This window comes from Cygnus atratus, chromosome 7 (assembly GCF_013377495.2).
Source record: "Cygnus atratus isolate AKBS03 ecotype Queensland, Australia chromosome 7, CAtr_DNAZoo_HiC_assembly, whole genome shotgun sequence".
In the NCBI taxonomy this organism is placed as follows: domain Eukaryota; kingdom Metazoa; phylum Chordata; class Aves; order Anseriformes; family Anatidae; genus Cygnus; species Cygnus atratus.
Window position 1 is genome coordinate 27,373,905 of NC_066368.1, and position 15,450 is coordinate 27,389,354.

At 43.1% G+C, this 15,450-nt stretch overlaps 1 protein-coding gene across 1 annotated transcript in view; it reads left to right on the plus strand.

Annotated features, from left to right (window-relative positions):
• JMJD1C (jumonji domain containing 1C) overlaps positions 1 to 15,450 on the plus strand; it is a 158,809-nt gene that overhangs the window by 125,839 nt on the left and 17,520 nt on the right. Inside the window, 8 exon segments of the mRNA XM_035541389.2 lie at positions 36 to 228; positions 316 to 1,991; positions 5,082 to 5,254; positions 5,948 to 8,157; positions 11,129 to 11,330; positions 12,973 to 13,187; positions 14,175 to 14,261; positions 14,264 to 14,326. Coding sequence (XP_035397282.1) covers positions 36 to 228; positions 316 to 1,991; positions 5,082 to 5,254; positions 5,948 to 8,157; positions 11,129 to 11,330; positions 12,973 to 13,187; positions 14,175 to 14,261; positions 14,264 to 14,326 — 4,819 coding nt within the window.

Below are 15,450 nucleotides of genomic sequence, written 5' to 3' on the forward strand. Positions count from 1 at the left end.
GTATTTAAGTCTATTAATCACAAAACTATTTTTAGGGTCATTATACACGTGCACAAGCAAATAGTCCCAGACCAGCAATGAATTCCCAAACTGCAGCACCAAAACAGAATTCTCACCAGCACCAGCAGCAGAGGAACACTCGGCCAAATAAGAGAAAAGGCTCAGATAGTAGCATGCCTGATGAAGAGAAGATGAAGGAAGAAAGATATGATTACATAGGTCGAGGAGGTAAGAACGGTTATTGGAAAGGGAGGGAGAGCTGCTTAAAACAGTGCTAGCCTGAAAATGTGACAGACATGTTTTTGTCTTTTACAGAAAACCCCAAAAACAAAAATAAACATTTCCTTAGTAAAAGAAGAAAACCTGAAGAGGATGAAAAGAAATTAAATATGAAGAGACTGCGGACAGACAATATCTCAGATTACTCTGAGAGCAGTGACTCAGAAATTTCAAATAAAAGATTAACAGATTCGTCCTCAGAGCAAAATTCAGAAAATGAGTTAAAAAGCAAGAACACTTCAAAGATAAATGGAGAAGAAGGAAAATCCCAAACCATTGAGGGAGCAGAGCAGACACTAACAGATAGGCGGTCTCCATGGGATGAAATACAGGAGGATAAAACACGTGAAGAGACAGAAAGACTGAAGTCATCCGTCTTGGATCAGCAGGAAAAGCCTTCACTCCATGCGGCAGAGCAGCCAACACCTTATGAGCAGAATTCCAAGGATCCACATGTTCAAGAGTGCAATGCAGAAAAACATCATGCTGCAGAATTAAGAAATGAGCAGTTTGTACCCAGACCTCCTACTCCGAAATGTGTTCTTGATATAACTAACGAAAACAAGTCTGAAAAGGAGAGCCAGGATAATGCTGCAAGTACCTTTGGTTTGCAAACAGTTCAGAAAACAGAATCGCACAGCAGTGATTTAAAACAGCAGTTTGCAACTGCAAATTTCCTTGAAGCACGAAAACAGGATGCTGATCAAAGTTGGGTTAGCTGTGTTGTTAACAAAATGGATTTGATACAACCTGGGGTTGTGAAAGCATTACCAGTAAATGAACATTTAAATCCTGAAAAGGAAAAAGTGCAGTATGGCTCGTTTATGTCTTCGTTAAATGTAGCTTCTCTAGCAGAAGAGAGTAAACTGCGTAAACAAAGTCCAGTCCCTGATTCTGTGAAGTCCAAACCTAGTGCTTCAGTTGATCATCCTAAAACAAAGTCACCTGATGTTAAGCCTAAATTCACCCAATCTTCTGATACTGTGAAGTCTAAGGTTAGTTCCCAAAACAGCCATACTACTGGATTAACAAGGTCAGCCAATAAAACTGATCATGATTTGCCTAGGTCTAGTTTTCATCCAGTTCCAGCTAGAGTTAGTGCTCTAGAAGCTACTAAAAGTCCTCTTATCATTGACAAGAATGAACATTTCACAGTGTACAGGGACCCCACTCTGATTGGACAAGAAACAGGAACTAATCACATTTCACCTTATTTGCATCAGCATAATTATCCTCTGCATTCCTCATCCCACCGAACCTGTTTAAATCCAAACGCTCATCATCCTGCATTAACTGGTTCATCCCATCTGCTAGCTGGGTCTTCAACTCAGACTCCCTTGTCCGCTATTAACACTCACCCCCTTAGTACCGCACCTCACCATTCTGTTCATCACCCTCATCTACTTCCTGCAGTGTTACCTGGAGTGCCTGCTGCCTCCTTGCTGGGTGGCCACCCGCGACTAGAGACTGCTCATGCTAGCAGCCTAAGCCATTTGGCATTAGCACACCAGCAGCAGCAACAGATGTTACAACACCAGTCTCCACATCTTCTCGGACAAGCTCATCCTTCTGCTTCCTATAATCAGCTAGGGCTTTATCCAATTATTTGGCAGTATCCAAACGGAACACATGCTTACTCAGGACTCGGTCTGCCCTCCTCGAAATGGGTCCACCCGGAAACTCCTGTTAACGCGGAGGCTTCCTTGAGAAGGGTAAGTTGTGCTGATTTCTCGAGTACGTGTCTAGCTGAGGCTGGTGTCTTCTAGTAGCAGTTTTCTAGGTACAAGCTCAGCAGTTTGGATCATGCCAAGCGTATCACCAAGCATGTGATGAGGAAAGTGGTTTGGAGCAGACGTAGAACTAGAAATGGCGATCCAGTGGTATCTGTTGTTTCACAGTGCCACGAGTAGGGAGTTCTCCGGACGTTGATTTCCAGCATATTTTAATGTAAGATGAAATGTTTGTTTTTAGTTCATGACCAAGTGAGGTCAGCCAGCGTATTTCGGACCTAAAGTCCTCAGGGTGAATGTTTGCTATCTTAAATTACGGAAACCATTAGGTGAGGTAAGTACTAGAAGAGGTACAGCAGTTGTCTGCTTGGTGGAATTTTGCGTGTGCTTGTGGGATAATGGGGAAGGCTAGGACTGAAGGAGTCCTAAACCCAGTGGGAAATTCTGAGGAGAAATACTCTAGCATTTATAAATCTTATGTGCGTTATATACCCATTTCTCTTGTCCTTACACACCTGTCTGTGTACCCTCTCTTGGCATATCCTTTTCTCCCTCTCTGTGCCTGTTTACACACATCTTTGCCTTCTCTTCTGCTTTCTACTCCTCTGTATTCGGATCAGGAAGATTCCTCTGTCTCTGCACTGAGTACAACTGTTGAAGCCCCGGGAGAAATCAGTTGTTTTTCAGTGTAGTGCCCAGTGCCGTGGTGTTGGTTGGTAGGCAGACACGGCAATTACAGGAAAACTTTCCTCAGTTCCTGCAGGCTTGGGATACAGCTTGCTCATTGCAGGCACCTTGTAGGAACAGCCTAAGATGAAGCATGTGTAGCACAGACAGAAACTTTGGAGAGCTTTGCTGACAACTTCAGTGAAACCTCCACTGAGCATGTGCATACTGATTTTAGAGGCTTAAACTTGGCCTAATTTGGGCAGATTTTCACAGGGACCACAAAAGGCATGTCGCTGACAGTGGTCCTCCTGCCAAATTATAAGCCTTTGCGTCAAAGCTGGGAGTTTCTGAATGGTTATAAAGTTTTTTGTTTTTCTTCTTCATCATGGGGAAAACTATTCTTCCCCAGCCTTGTTCTTGAGAAAAGCCAAACCATTGTGGCTGAGTCTTTCCCAAACACTCAGTTTGAGTTGGCCTTGTAATACGAAGTCAGTTTGATCTAAAATGTGATAAAGTCAAATGCAGCAGGGAAGAAAAGCCTTAAGAGAAAACTATAGGTGGTTTTTTATCACTTCATGTTGCTACTCGCTCCACCCCCTACTGAAGTCCATTTTGAAGAACGTAGGATAGACTCAGTTTTCTCTTTGGTTGCCTGAAGTATGCAGCCATGCATACTGAGGCACGTAGCTTTCTAATTATGTTGATATGTGGCAATTGTCTTGTGGTGACTTGTCTTCTGGCTCTGGCACTGGAGGCCTTTTTTAAATACATCTTAGAACCCCAGGATGGGCGTTTCCAGAAAGAGTTTGCATGGCTGCTGTGATCGTAGACAGGAATCCATGTTTCAGCTGTAACAAAAGCAGCAGCCACCCTCGGCTCAGGGCTGAGCCATGCTGAGCTGCTGGAGGAAGCGTGCCCCCGAGCCCACCTTTCCCCAGCGGCTGCAGGGGGCTGGGGCAGCTCCTGGCTTTGGGCTGGGCTGTGGATGGCGGCAGGTGGAGTCATGGGGCTGTTTGGGCAACATTTGGTGCCCAAGCAGATGTTCCCTAGCTCCTCTAGGGAGAAGGTGATAGGTCTTTTTTGCATAATACTTTAATACAGCTTACAGGCTATTTGTGGGAACTCGCCATAGCGTGGGAACTCCTGGCCTAGCAAATGTGTGCACTAAAACTGTTAGCGCAAAACCCAAGCGGTTGCTTTAAATATTCAAAAGTCTAGAAATGAGAACTTCAAAGTTGTAGCACCTGCAGATCTATTTTGTATTGAGTGCATGTGTCATGAGAGCTTTTTGCTGCTCTTCTACTGCAGCATTTCTCATTCGGGAGTCACCGAGGCTGGGGAGGAGTGGGATGTACTGGTGAGGAGCAGAGGAGGGAAGAAGCACTGGGCAATACCAGGAATTAGGGGTGGAGTGGCACTGAGAGGCTTTGGGGTGTAAATGGGAGTTCTGCTTTTTCTAGTCCCCATCCTTTCTTCCATGCCTGTTGGTAGCACTTGACCAGCACTCCCCAACAGAGTGCCCTCTCTTTCAGCCCAGACCACGAGCCAGCACATATTTCTCCTAAGCAAGCCTCAAACAGGAGAGGGAAAGGGGAAAGAGCCTGAGAACTGCTCATGGTCTGTTCTGCAGAGCTATTCTACAAGTTTCAGAGAAAATGCCCAAGTAGAAGCTTACTTGCATTGCCAGACTTTTAAGTATTTAGGTGTACAGTACAAAATGGTGCATTCTGTGCTTTTGCCGTACTGCAAAGTTTGGCAGGTGTGTACCTGTATGATATTAGTAGTGTGCTGATTATGAAATTACCCTATATAAAAATATCTGGCAACATAAAGCAGATTATTTAGGATTATCATTCTTAATAATTTTGGTTGGGGGTAGGAGAGGAACCAACTGGCAAAGAGATGATTGTGTCCCTTATATTGAGACTTGTTACCTATGTGGAGATTAAATTGTTTTCCAGAAATAATAAACCGTATTTTTCCTTTAAAAGAAGTACTTCTTGCAAGTCATTGAACAGCTAATGGTCTTTTTTATTAGTAACTGAAGTAAAGTACTGTCAGACTGTCATTGGTTTGGTAGTTGTGATGAAGTAGCTTGAGATCCCGTTCTAGAAATTGACAATTCATACTGAATACTTAAATAGGAAACTGTTTTACGAATACTTCTGAAATATGTAAATTACTTTGTATGCTGTAAGTCTAGAGGAAAGTATAGTCAGATGTTCCAGGTGATCAGAAAGTGATTTAAAATAATAAATTATGTTTACTGTATTTGATTTGATGCTAAAATAAATTACTTTACTCTGCTCATTGGTAGGACATGGTACAGTACCTCTTGCGGCACTGTGCTGAAGGTCCCGTGATTATGTTGAAATCTGATGTTTTCTGTGTTGGTGTTAACAGAATACTCCCAGTCCGTGGTTACACCAGCCCACCCCTGTGACCTCAGCTGACAGCCTTGGATTACTGAGTCACATTCCTGTGCGACCGTCCAGTGCAGATCCCCTTCGGCCTCTCAAACTGGCAGCGCATTCTAGCCCACCGTTGTCCAAAAGTATAGTAGAGCATCACAAAGAGTAAGTGCACCGTTATTCTAACTCAGACTCGCAGAATGGGGTTGGCAGGGACCTCTGGAGGCCATTTGGGCCAACCCCTGCTCGATCAGGGCCGTCCAGGGCCATGTCCAAGTGGCTTTTGACCATCTCCAAGGAGACTCCACAACCACTCTGGGCAGCCTGTGCCAGCGCTCGGTCACCTGCACAGCACAGAAGTGCTTCAGGTGTTCAGACAGAACCTCTTGTGTGCCCATCGCCTCATGTCCTGGCACCGGGCACCACTGAAACGAGCCTGGCTCTGTCCTCATTGCACCTTCCCTTTAGGTGTATACAGACATTGATAAGGTCCCCCCAAGCCTCCTCTTCTGCAGGCTGAACAGTCCCAACTCTGTGTGCACAGTGTAAACAGAGTGCAGTCCAAGAGGGTGTATTTCAGCCCCTGACGTTGTCTTCTAGCTTCATGTTAGTTTATTTGCAAATGCGGGTGCCTGTGATAGGGAAAAGCTTGTCAGTGTGCTGCAAAACAGACTCTGCCCTGTTGACTTTGAATGGTACTTGAGTTCCTGAGTCATCTGCAGACTTTTGAAAATTGTGCCTAATATAAAGAAAAGTTTATTTTGTGTTAATAGATAACTTTGTTCAGAGCATGGGAAGAAAGGTCTTCTGTTTAGCTTGTTGTGGAACATTCAGACTAAACTGTGTAACCTTTTTCAGAGAGCTGGAGAGGAAAGCATTTATCGAACCTTTACGTTCCGTTACAACTGCACCAATAAAGACAGAGTTGGAGCAAAGCAGAACACAGACAGCAAAGGAGAGCCATATGCAGAGACATTTTGCAGATCCAATGTTGAACCAGCTGCCAAGGCCACCACAGGAGACGGGGGAGCGACTGAGCAAATACAAAGAAGAACATAGACGGATACTCCAAGAAAGTATTGAAGTTGCTCCTTTTACAGCTAAAATAAAGGCCCTGGAGGGAGAGAGAGAGAACTACTCTAGGGTAACATCCTTATCTTCGAGTCCCAAAAGCCATTCAGTAAAATATGAGAAAGATGCAGAACGCTCTGTGTCAGAACTGTATAAAATGAAGCATTCGGTCCCACAGAGCTTGCCGCAGAGTAACTATTTCACCACCTTGTCTAACAGCGTAGTAAATGAACCACCGAGATCATACCCATCCAAGGAAGCTTCAAGTACGTATGTTGAGAAGCAGACTAATTGTCCTTCAACAGCAGCTAGTTCCCAGTCTCTTCCTTCTTACATTTCTTCTCTTTCAAAACCTCCCCCTTTAATTAAGCACCAACCTGAGAGCGAAGGCTCTGCAAGCAAGATGCCTGAGCAGCTTTCACAATCAGTGCAGTCTCACTCAGTCAATTCTTTTAGAAATGACAGCAGAAGCCCTACTCAGCTGTCAGTCTCATCTTCAAATACTCTCCGGAGTATGCCTGCCTTGCACAGAGCCCCCGTGTTTCACCCCCCTGTGCACCAGAACCTAGAGAAGAAGGAAAGCAGCTACAGCAGCCTTTCACCTCCCACCCTGACTCCTGTTCAACCCGTTAATGCTGGTGGTGGTAAAATACAAGAATTGCAGAAACCACCGACTTTAGTCCCTGAACCTAAGGAAGCTCAGACTGTTTACAAGGGCACTTCTGAACAGAATTTATCCGAAATGTGGAAGTCTAACAATGCCCCGAATAACGAAAAAGTGGACTGGCATGTTGAAAGAATGAGCGGAAAGTCGCAGTCCGCCACGGCATCTGTTATTGTGCGTCCTCCTTCTAGCACGAAATATGATAGCGTAGCCGTAATGCAGTCAGCTTCCAAAGATCGAGCCAGTGAGAGATCTTCAGCTGTGACAAATCAAGCAGATTGCCTGAAAACAGCGGAAGCCAGAGAGACTGGAAGAATCATTCTGCCAAATATGAACTCAGACAGTGCTCGCACACAGTATGAAAAGAAATTTCCAGCTGTCTCGCAAGGCAGCGTTCCTCGTTCTGTCACCCCTACCACAACTATGATCTGCAGTACTAAAACGGATGTAACTGCATCAGCGGCTACGACTACCAGCGTGTCAAGCTGGGGCAGCTCCGAAGTGACTTACTCCTTATCGAACACGGTCTTGGCCTGCGCGCCGCTGGAGTGTGCTGCCTCGAGAGCAGCAAGTCAGGCGGCGGCACAGGCCCAGGAATGCAAGGTCAGCGCCCCGGCGCCAACTACGCCCGCCCCTGGCAAGACCGGCAGCGCTGCTCAGCCCAGCTCGGGATTCTCCACCTCCACTGACTTCGTCCATTTGAAAAAGCACAAGGCAGCATTGGCTGCGGCTCAGTTTAGAAGTAGTAACACCAGTGAGACAGAGGCCAACTCTGTGAAAAATCAGACATTTTCAACCTCTCTCCCCCTAGACAGTGCTATCGTCTGCAATACAATAAACAAAGCAAACTCTGTAGGCAGTGGGCAAACTTCCCAGACAAGTCAGCCAAACTACCACACTAAACTGAAAAAGGCTTGGCTAACAAGACATTCAGAGGAAGATAAAAACACTAATAAAAAGGAGAATTCAGGGAACAGTGTTTCAGAAATTATTAAGCCATGTACTGTCAATTTAATAGCTTCTACATCAAATGATTTGCAAAATAACATAGATAGTAAAATCTTGGCAGATAAGTTTGTGAAGGAAGATAAGCACCCTAGGAGAAAAGCAAAACGAACTTACGAGTCTGGCTCTGAAAGTGGAGACTCTGATGAAAGTGAGAGCAAGTCAGAGCAAAGGACTAAACGGCAGCCCAAGCCAACTTACAAAAAGAAACAAAATGATTTGCAGAAAAAAAAGGGTGATGCGGAGGAAGAAGTAAAACCGAATGGTGTTCTTAGCCGGAGTGCCAAAGAAAAAAGCAAGCTGAAGTTACAGAGCAGCAGTAACAGCAGTGAGTATATTAATCTGATTTGGAAAAGACAAACTAATGTGAACTCCAGCAGTGTTAATCCTGGAGGGTTTGTGCACGATATGTGCAATAGCTGGGAAAAGATTTAAAGAGCATGCTTGTGAAAAAGCCTGGATCCAGATTTATCGGTCTTGAGGTCCTCTGAAATATCTTGGTTTAAGAAATTGAGCATTTTGTGTATATGTGTACAAACTGGTTCTTGGCCTAAAAATAGGCAGCAAACAAACTGGTTTATGCTGTCCATCATAATTCACCAGACTAGTGCATAGAGTTATGTTACTGATTTTTTTTTTTTAAGGTCTAGTACATTTATTTTTAGAGTGCTACTGGGGGAGAGGTTCTCTATTGTTGAACTTGAATTCATCCTTTGATCAGAAAGCCAAAGGCAGTTCCTTGAGAGCCTGATGCCGCTCTGCTACAATTTGGTTAATTTAATGAAAGGTTTGAGGGAGAGTCATTTCACACTCTTGACTAGCATGTGTATTATATGGTGTTAACATCCCTCTTGTTTAAGGAAATTTAGGGAAATGGGAATTTCAATTTATATGTAATGCTGTTGTGTGTACCACATTGTAACTAGATTTATCTAAAAAAGAGAAACTGGTCTGCCAACTGGAGTGATTTTATTTAAGAACTTACCTTATTTTTTTATCCTAATTTATTCTTTTTTATGCAGTATTCTTTTGTCTTTGTTCTGGTTTAGTTGAGTGTAAGAAAGTCTAGGACTACTTTTTGCAAGAATTTTTAAGTACAGTTAGTAAGAAAACAAGCGCTGCTCCCTGTAATTACATTCTTTGGCTTTTCACTGCCTAGTGTATAAAGTTACTCTTGTAGTATCTGAGAGCACTTGATGCCTAAGTCGTACTCTGTCCTGGCAGTGATGCAATCTGTCTGAGGTATTTTGGCTTGGGTCCAGTGATAGCATTATTACTTTTTCTTCTTTTTTTTTTTTTTTCCTGTCCAACTTAAGGGGAAGATCAAGGAGAACACACCTTTTAAATTTCTCTGTCTTTATTGGTTTCACTTTTTTTTTTTTTTTTTAAAAAGTGAACTGTAAATACATACGTAGAACATGCTAGGTCTTTGTGATCTTTGTATTGTTGCAAAGGATTTTTTTTCCTGGGTTTGTTGTAGAGGGGTTCGTTAGATAACTTAAGGGAAGGCAGTCTCTTCTTGGCTAGCGTTACATGAGTATGAAAGCCGTATTTTGTAATACATTATGGTATTGTTTCATGGGATTCAGGTCTGAAAATGGGTAGGAGCTTCGGGTATTCTGTTATGTTGTCTGTAGCACAGAGCGTGTTCTGTACCTTAACGTATTGAGCCTATCCCATGGTAGCAGTTTTCTGTGCTTGCTTTCCTCTCCTGACATCTCGATAGACACAGAGTGTTTCTGTTTCTCCTCCATGACCCATTAAATAGATCAGCATTTCTGATACTTCTAGCAGTTTGTCTTGGGTCAGTGTCATTACAATTTCTGAGAGAGCTGGTCGGAATTTTTGTTACGTAGAGGACTTTCCCCAAAGATTTACCCAAAAACATACTTAGCTTTGAACTTCCAGGAAAGAGAAGGTCCCCGGGGAGCAGCTGCCCGGGCTTCCCTTAGGTTGCTGAAGACAACTCTGCTTCATCATCTGGGGCTTGGTGGCAGTCGCCATGTGGGTGGTATCTGGATACTGCCGGGGCTGAAAGCTGCTTTGTCCCGATGCCATTGCTGGAAGCCCTGGGAGCCCTTGTGCCTAGCCAGAGTGGTCAGAGCTCCGGGCTGCAAGGCTCCCTCCTGCAAAGCGAGGAATGTTACACTTCTGCAGCCACTGGGGGTCTTCCAAGTTCCTGCCTCCAGAACCTGAAGTCTGGCAGCTCCCAGATGACTCCAGGGATCTCTGGATCCAAGGCAGAAAACAGTTTCTTTTGGACTAACAAGCCTGCACTTTGGCCTTTTCTGCTCTCAAGTTTTAATCCAGTTACCTTTGTGCTCATCAGGTGGGTTGGGAATGCATTATCTAGGCAATGAACTGATGCATAGAGAGTCTGTCACCTGCAAAGTTTACACAAGAGGTCTGGCAAAATACAGATCTGAACCCAGGTACCAAGTCCAAAGTTAGCACCCTAACCTCTGTCACCCTGCATCAGATCCGTGTTTACAGGACATGAACTTTCAAGAGTAGCAGTAGATTAAATGACAGATACTCATATCTGTCTGCAGATGAAACTGGTGCCACTTATAAAAGTCATTAAATCGAAAGCCTGGTTAAGTAACAACAGGGTTCAGTTTCAAAACGCATATGTGAAAATTGCGCGTATTACTCAATAGATCTGCTCCTTGTGTTACTCAGGGTCAGGCTGACCGACTTTGGTACTGAAAACAGAATTTTACTTCTTGTTTTCCAAAGCCAACAAATTTGAAAGAAAGCAAATGAATACTGTGTTTCCTTATGCTTGATACTTTACACTAAGCTCAGATGAGTTACATGTAAATAGAACTGTTCTTCTGTAATTATATGTGTGCAACCCTCAGCAAAGTAAATTCTGAAGAAGCTGGATGTCTTTTTTTTAAAGCTCTGCTTTAATTCATTAAATTACTGCTTGCTTGCATACATTTTCACTTGAAACAAACTGCAAACCTTTCCTTCTTGGCATATTGTATTATTTTACGTGTTTGTAAGAGTGAGGTTCTTTCTGCAGTTCCACAGATTTTAGTGGAATATTTGGTGAACTGTACCACCTAATTTAAGAGAAAATAGCAAGTTGTGGCTGTTCCTCGTAGCTCAGCAAATAGGTAACTGTACTCCTGCCTGCATAAGTCTAATGGGTGGAAAAATAGAAGTAATAATGAAGTATGTTATGAACACAACAAATGCACTTTTAGAAATACTGAATGCAGAGTGATCTAACCGTGTTCTGAGTATAAGGGTCTGCGGTACTTCTTCTGAAACCCCTCTTGCTTTTGCAGCTGGTATACCTCGCTCAGTGTTAAAAGATTGGCGCAAAGTGAAGAAGCTGAAGCAAACAGGAGAGTCCTTCTTGCAGGATGATTCTTGCTCTGAAATAGGACCAAATTTGCAGAAATGCAGAGAATGTAGGCTAATAAGAAGCAAGAAAGGTGAAGAACCAACTCACTCACCAGTGTTTTGTAGATTTTACTACTTTCGACGGTAAGTGCAGCTGTTTCCTGATATGTGGTGTTTTAACTTAAAAATAATACTGACAAAGGACTTATGTGCCTGAAAGCTTGTCTGATTTTTCTGGCTCAGTTTGCCTGATAAAAGACACTGCCTAATTTAGCAGTATTTACATTTGTATTTCTTACTTCTTTTGTGGATTGACTTCATTGCTGTTTGAAGCTTTATAGTAAAGACGTCAGAACAGCTGCCCAGTGTACCTTAGGCAAGCAGAAGATATAATGCATCACCATTACACAGGTGTCTGACATTTGAAGTGGGATTTTCAAAAGGCAGGCTTCAATTACTCTGGTCAAGTTGTACAACCATGGAGTTGCACTAATTCATAATTGTTCTTGTGCCAGTAGATGGTGGGAATGCTGCTTGAGGTTTGATGGGAGTTTTCTGAGGACAGAGGAGTTCTGCCTTCCCTTTTTACAATTATGGCAAATCGAGGAAACTTGTAAATGGGGAAGTTCCCAGAATGCAGCATAGTGTGCGTCGCACAGGTGGCATGGCTGTCAATGCAGATCCAAACGGCATTAATTTGCACGTGGGCTGTGTTGGCAATATAGAGCCAACATGTTTTGGAAAGGACATTGCTGTTCCTTGAATTGACTTTAATTCTTTTGGATTGAAGCTTTAGTTACAAGAGCCAGTAGACCTACAAGGATTTGTTTTAAGGTTGGACTCAGAATACCTTCTGCATAAGAATATTTGATTCCCAGTGTGGCAGAGTTAGATTGTGAGCTGCTGCTTCTGTGTGAAAAAGAACATCAGTGATAAAATTTCTTTCAACATTTTCAAACACAGGCATGGAATTTAAAAGTACAAATGTTTTGAATTTCGTGTGGTACAGTTTACAGCATTTTAATTATTTTCATTGTGACTGCGTACTAGGGCTTGAATGTAATGAGGTTTGCACTGCTGTTGGAAGTCGTTACTGTAAAAGAAAACTCATCTTTCCTTCAAATTGTTCATTTAATACCCATTTGAATATCATTTTTGATACTTCGGTTTTTGTGACTGCTTTACTGACATTACTGTAAAATTCCTTAACTGCTGTGATAATCGCATGTGAATAGTGAATTACCCTGTATTATGTGAGTGAGATGGAATAATTAATTGTTGCTGCTTAAAATCACCTAAATATAGGTGTGGTTAGTAGGACGGTATTGGGTAGGATCACAGGAAAACCTTCAGTTATTTTAAAGGTGGTATGTAAACAGTATTTTGTATTAGTGATTTATTCTGCCTAGAAAGACTTAAATACAGTGTTTTAACTCCTGTTCTCTGAGAGTAAGAGCAGTAGGATTGAAAATATGAGTCAGACTGAGTGATTGCTGACACAGATGCTTTGAAAATTAAAGGTGAAGTGTAGGTGGACCCAAACTTCGGCCAAACAAGAAAGAGAAGATAACTTTTTCCATCTGCAGTTTTAAAGCAGTAATAAATGTTACAGAGAGTGAGTGATGACTATACTGAATCCAATAAGTGTTCTGCCTAAAAAGTTACTCCTAATTTTCATGTTTCCTTACTGTCTGCTTTAAGGCCATTTTCTGTAATTTCTGTAATTAGTAAGTAAACTAAGCCACCTTGTATGACGTGCAGTTAAACTATTCGTTTTTGGTTTTAGGTTATCTTTTAGTAAGAATGGAGTGGTTAGGATAGATGGTTTCTCCTCTCCTGATCAATATGATGATGAGGCGCTGAGTTTATGGACACACGAAAACTATGAAGATGATGAACTGGACCTAGAAACTTCTAAATATATTTTAGATATCATAGGAGATAAATTTTGTCAGTTGGTAACATCCGAGAAAACAGCCATGTCCTGGGTGAAGAAAGACGGTAAGGAAATCTCAAATACTCTTTCTGGTTTTGGTGTTGTGCAGTTCTGTTGAGGTGTTTGTGTTGGCTGTGACCCACTGCTGCCTTCTGAGCTGCTCGCTTTACCAGGCTGTCACCTTTGATTGAAATAGGCCATGTTGCACAAGGTTATATTGGGAAGGGGCAGCAGCCTCCCTCGGTGGGCTTTGGGGCTGCAGGCCATGGTGGTGGTGCTGGGCCAGGGCCAGGCTGCCGCTGGGGCTGGAGCAGCCTCGGTTCCCAGCACGGCTGCCAGCTCTCCGGCCAGCTCCAAGCCAAGGGCCGCAGAGAGCCAGTAGTGATCACTGCCAACAGATGTTGTGTTTCCAACATGCCTTCTCTGCAGAAGCACGGAGCATAATGCAACAGCGTGGGCCCTGTGGAGCGTGGGCCTCCTCCCCACCGAAGCCGTGGTTAGTCTGTCCTGGCCCACAGCACATGGGTGCAGGCTGGGAGCTAGGTAGGGGCTCTGCTAATTCCCCCCAGTACAAGGACGACGTACTGCCCTAAGAGCAGAAGTGCCAGCTTGGTGTCCAGGGCAGGTGCCTCCCTGCCCTCCCCACCTGCCACCTTTACCACCCAGCTCACCAGTTTAGCTGTCTTGAGATTAATGTGCTCAGGAGGCAGTGAGGTGACAACCTAGCTCTTCATTTCCTGGAGTTAAAGTACATGTTAAGGAAATTCTTCTTGGTACTTGTAACTCACATGTAGAGCAGGAATATTCTTTCTGTATTACTTTAGTCTTTGTTTTTTAATCTCTCTAGTGTCTTGACACGAACACTGAGGGGATGCTGTGTAATGCAGCTAAGGGGGTGTATGTTGATGGCCTGTTTATGAAGGATCATTTTCTTCCTCCACCCCTGGCTGCATCTGAGGGGAAAATCACGAATGCTTCATCTATTACAACCATTCATTCTGTGTCTTGCATTTAAATTTCAGGCCTTTTATTCTGCTTATTTTGTATTTCAGCCAAAATTGCATGGAAGAGAGCGGTGAGAGGAGTCCGTGAGATGTGTGATGCATGCGAAGCCACATTATTTAACATTCATTGGGTCTGCCAAAATGTGGATTTGTGGTCTGCCTGGATTGTTACAAGGCAAAGGAAAGAAAAAGTTCTAGAGGTCAGTTCTTTATGAACTAGAGTGTTGTATATGCTGTTTATTCTCATTTACTGTAGAGCTACTGATCCCTAAGTGTAACTGACTTTCTGTAACACATTTAATTACTACTTGTGTCTCTTATATCTGTCTCTTGTATCTCTTAGATCTTTTTTGCCTCTTTTCTGTAAGTGTAGAATCATTCAGAAAGTAACTGCTGTGGGGCTACTTTGTCTTCGTCCACTTTTCAGTCTTCTGTGCATTGTCTTGGCTCACGTGTGCCTTGCAAGGTTGAATCTTGTTCATCCACTGCAAGACTGGCATTCCACCTCCCTGTTTTATGGTAACTCATTGCTGTTAGGGCTTGATATGAGTGCTTTCTGGAGTCTTCCCTTCAGAACTACATTGTTTATCTTCACCTTAGCTTACCTTTTATTATTAAAAAAAAAAAGCTTTGCAAAGAATTTAAAATGAGTGTTAATGGAGGTTTTAAAATCCAAAAGTCTATACATGTACTCATTTTAATCTAATTCCTGTGTTTTAATGGAAATGTCTAACTTGGTCTGTAGTGAGGTGTAACAGGACTGATTTGCAAACCTGTGCTTTTTGAGTTACCCAGCTCGTTTGCAATCGAAACAGGGAATGGCTTGGAAGATTGATCTGGTCATTCAGCTCCCTGCTGTAACATTCCTGCTCAGGCTGGTTATTCGAAAGAGCTGCCTTCCCCTGGGTGGCAGGCGTTGTGCCCTGGCACAGTACTGCAGTGAAATATTGTGCCAGGAACAGATTAAAATATAATGCTGTTTTGAAAAGCATTTCCATGTTTGTCATAGCAACATAATGTCACATATGTGAAATGTTAGTAAAATAATGTGTAAGTATTAGATGGCAAACATTTAGTAAATGCAGAGACTCCCATCCACTTTGTCCTTGGCTGTCAGTGAGGGACCTCCTACACCGCGGTTGTAAGATGTTCCCTGAGATTTTCATCAAAGCCTGAAGTTTCTAGGGAACTAACTCTGGTGTTTTCCAACACTGAGCGCAGTCGTTAGTGCTTTCATGTGGGAGGCTGCTCCAGCAGCCCTTAACTGGCTTAAGTCTGTGTGTGCGCATGTGTGTACATCCATCTGACGTGGCTTGGGATATAC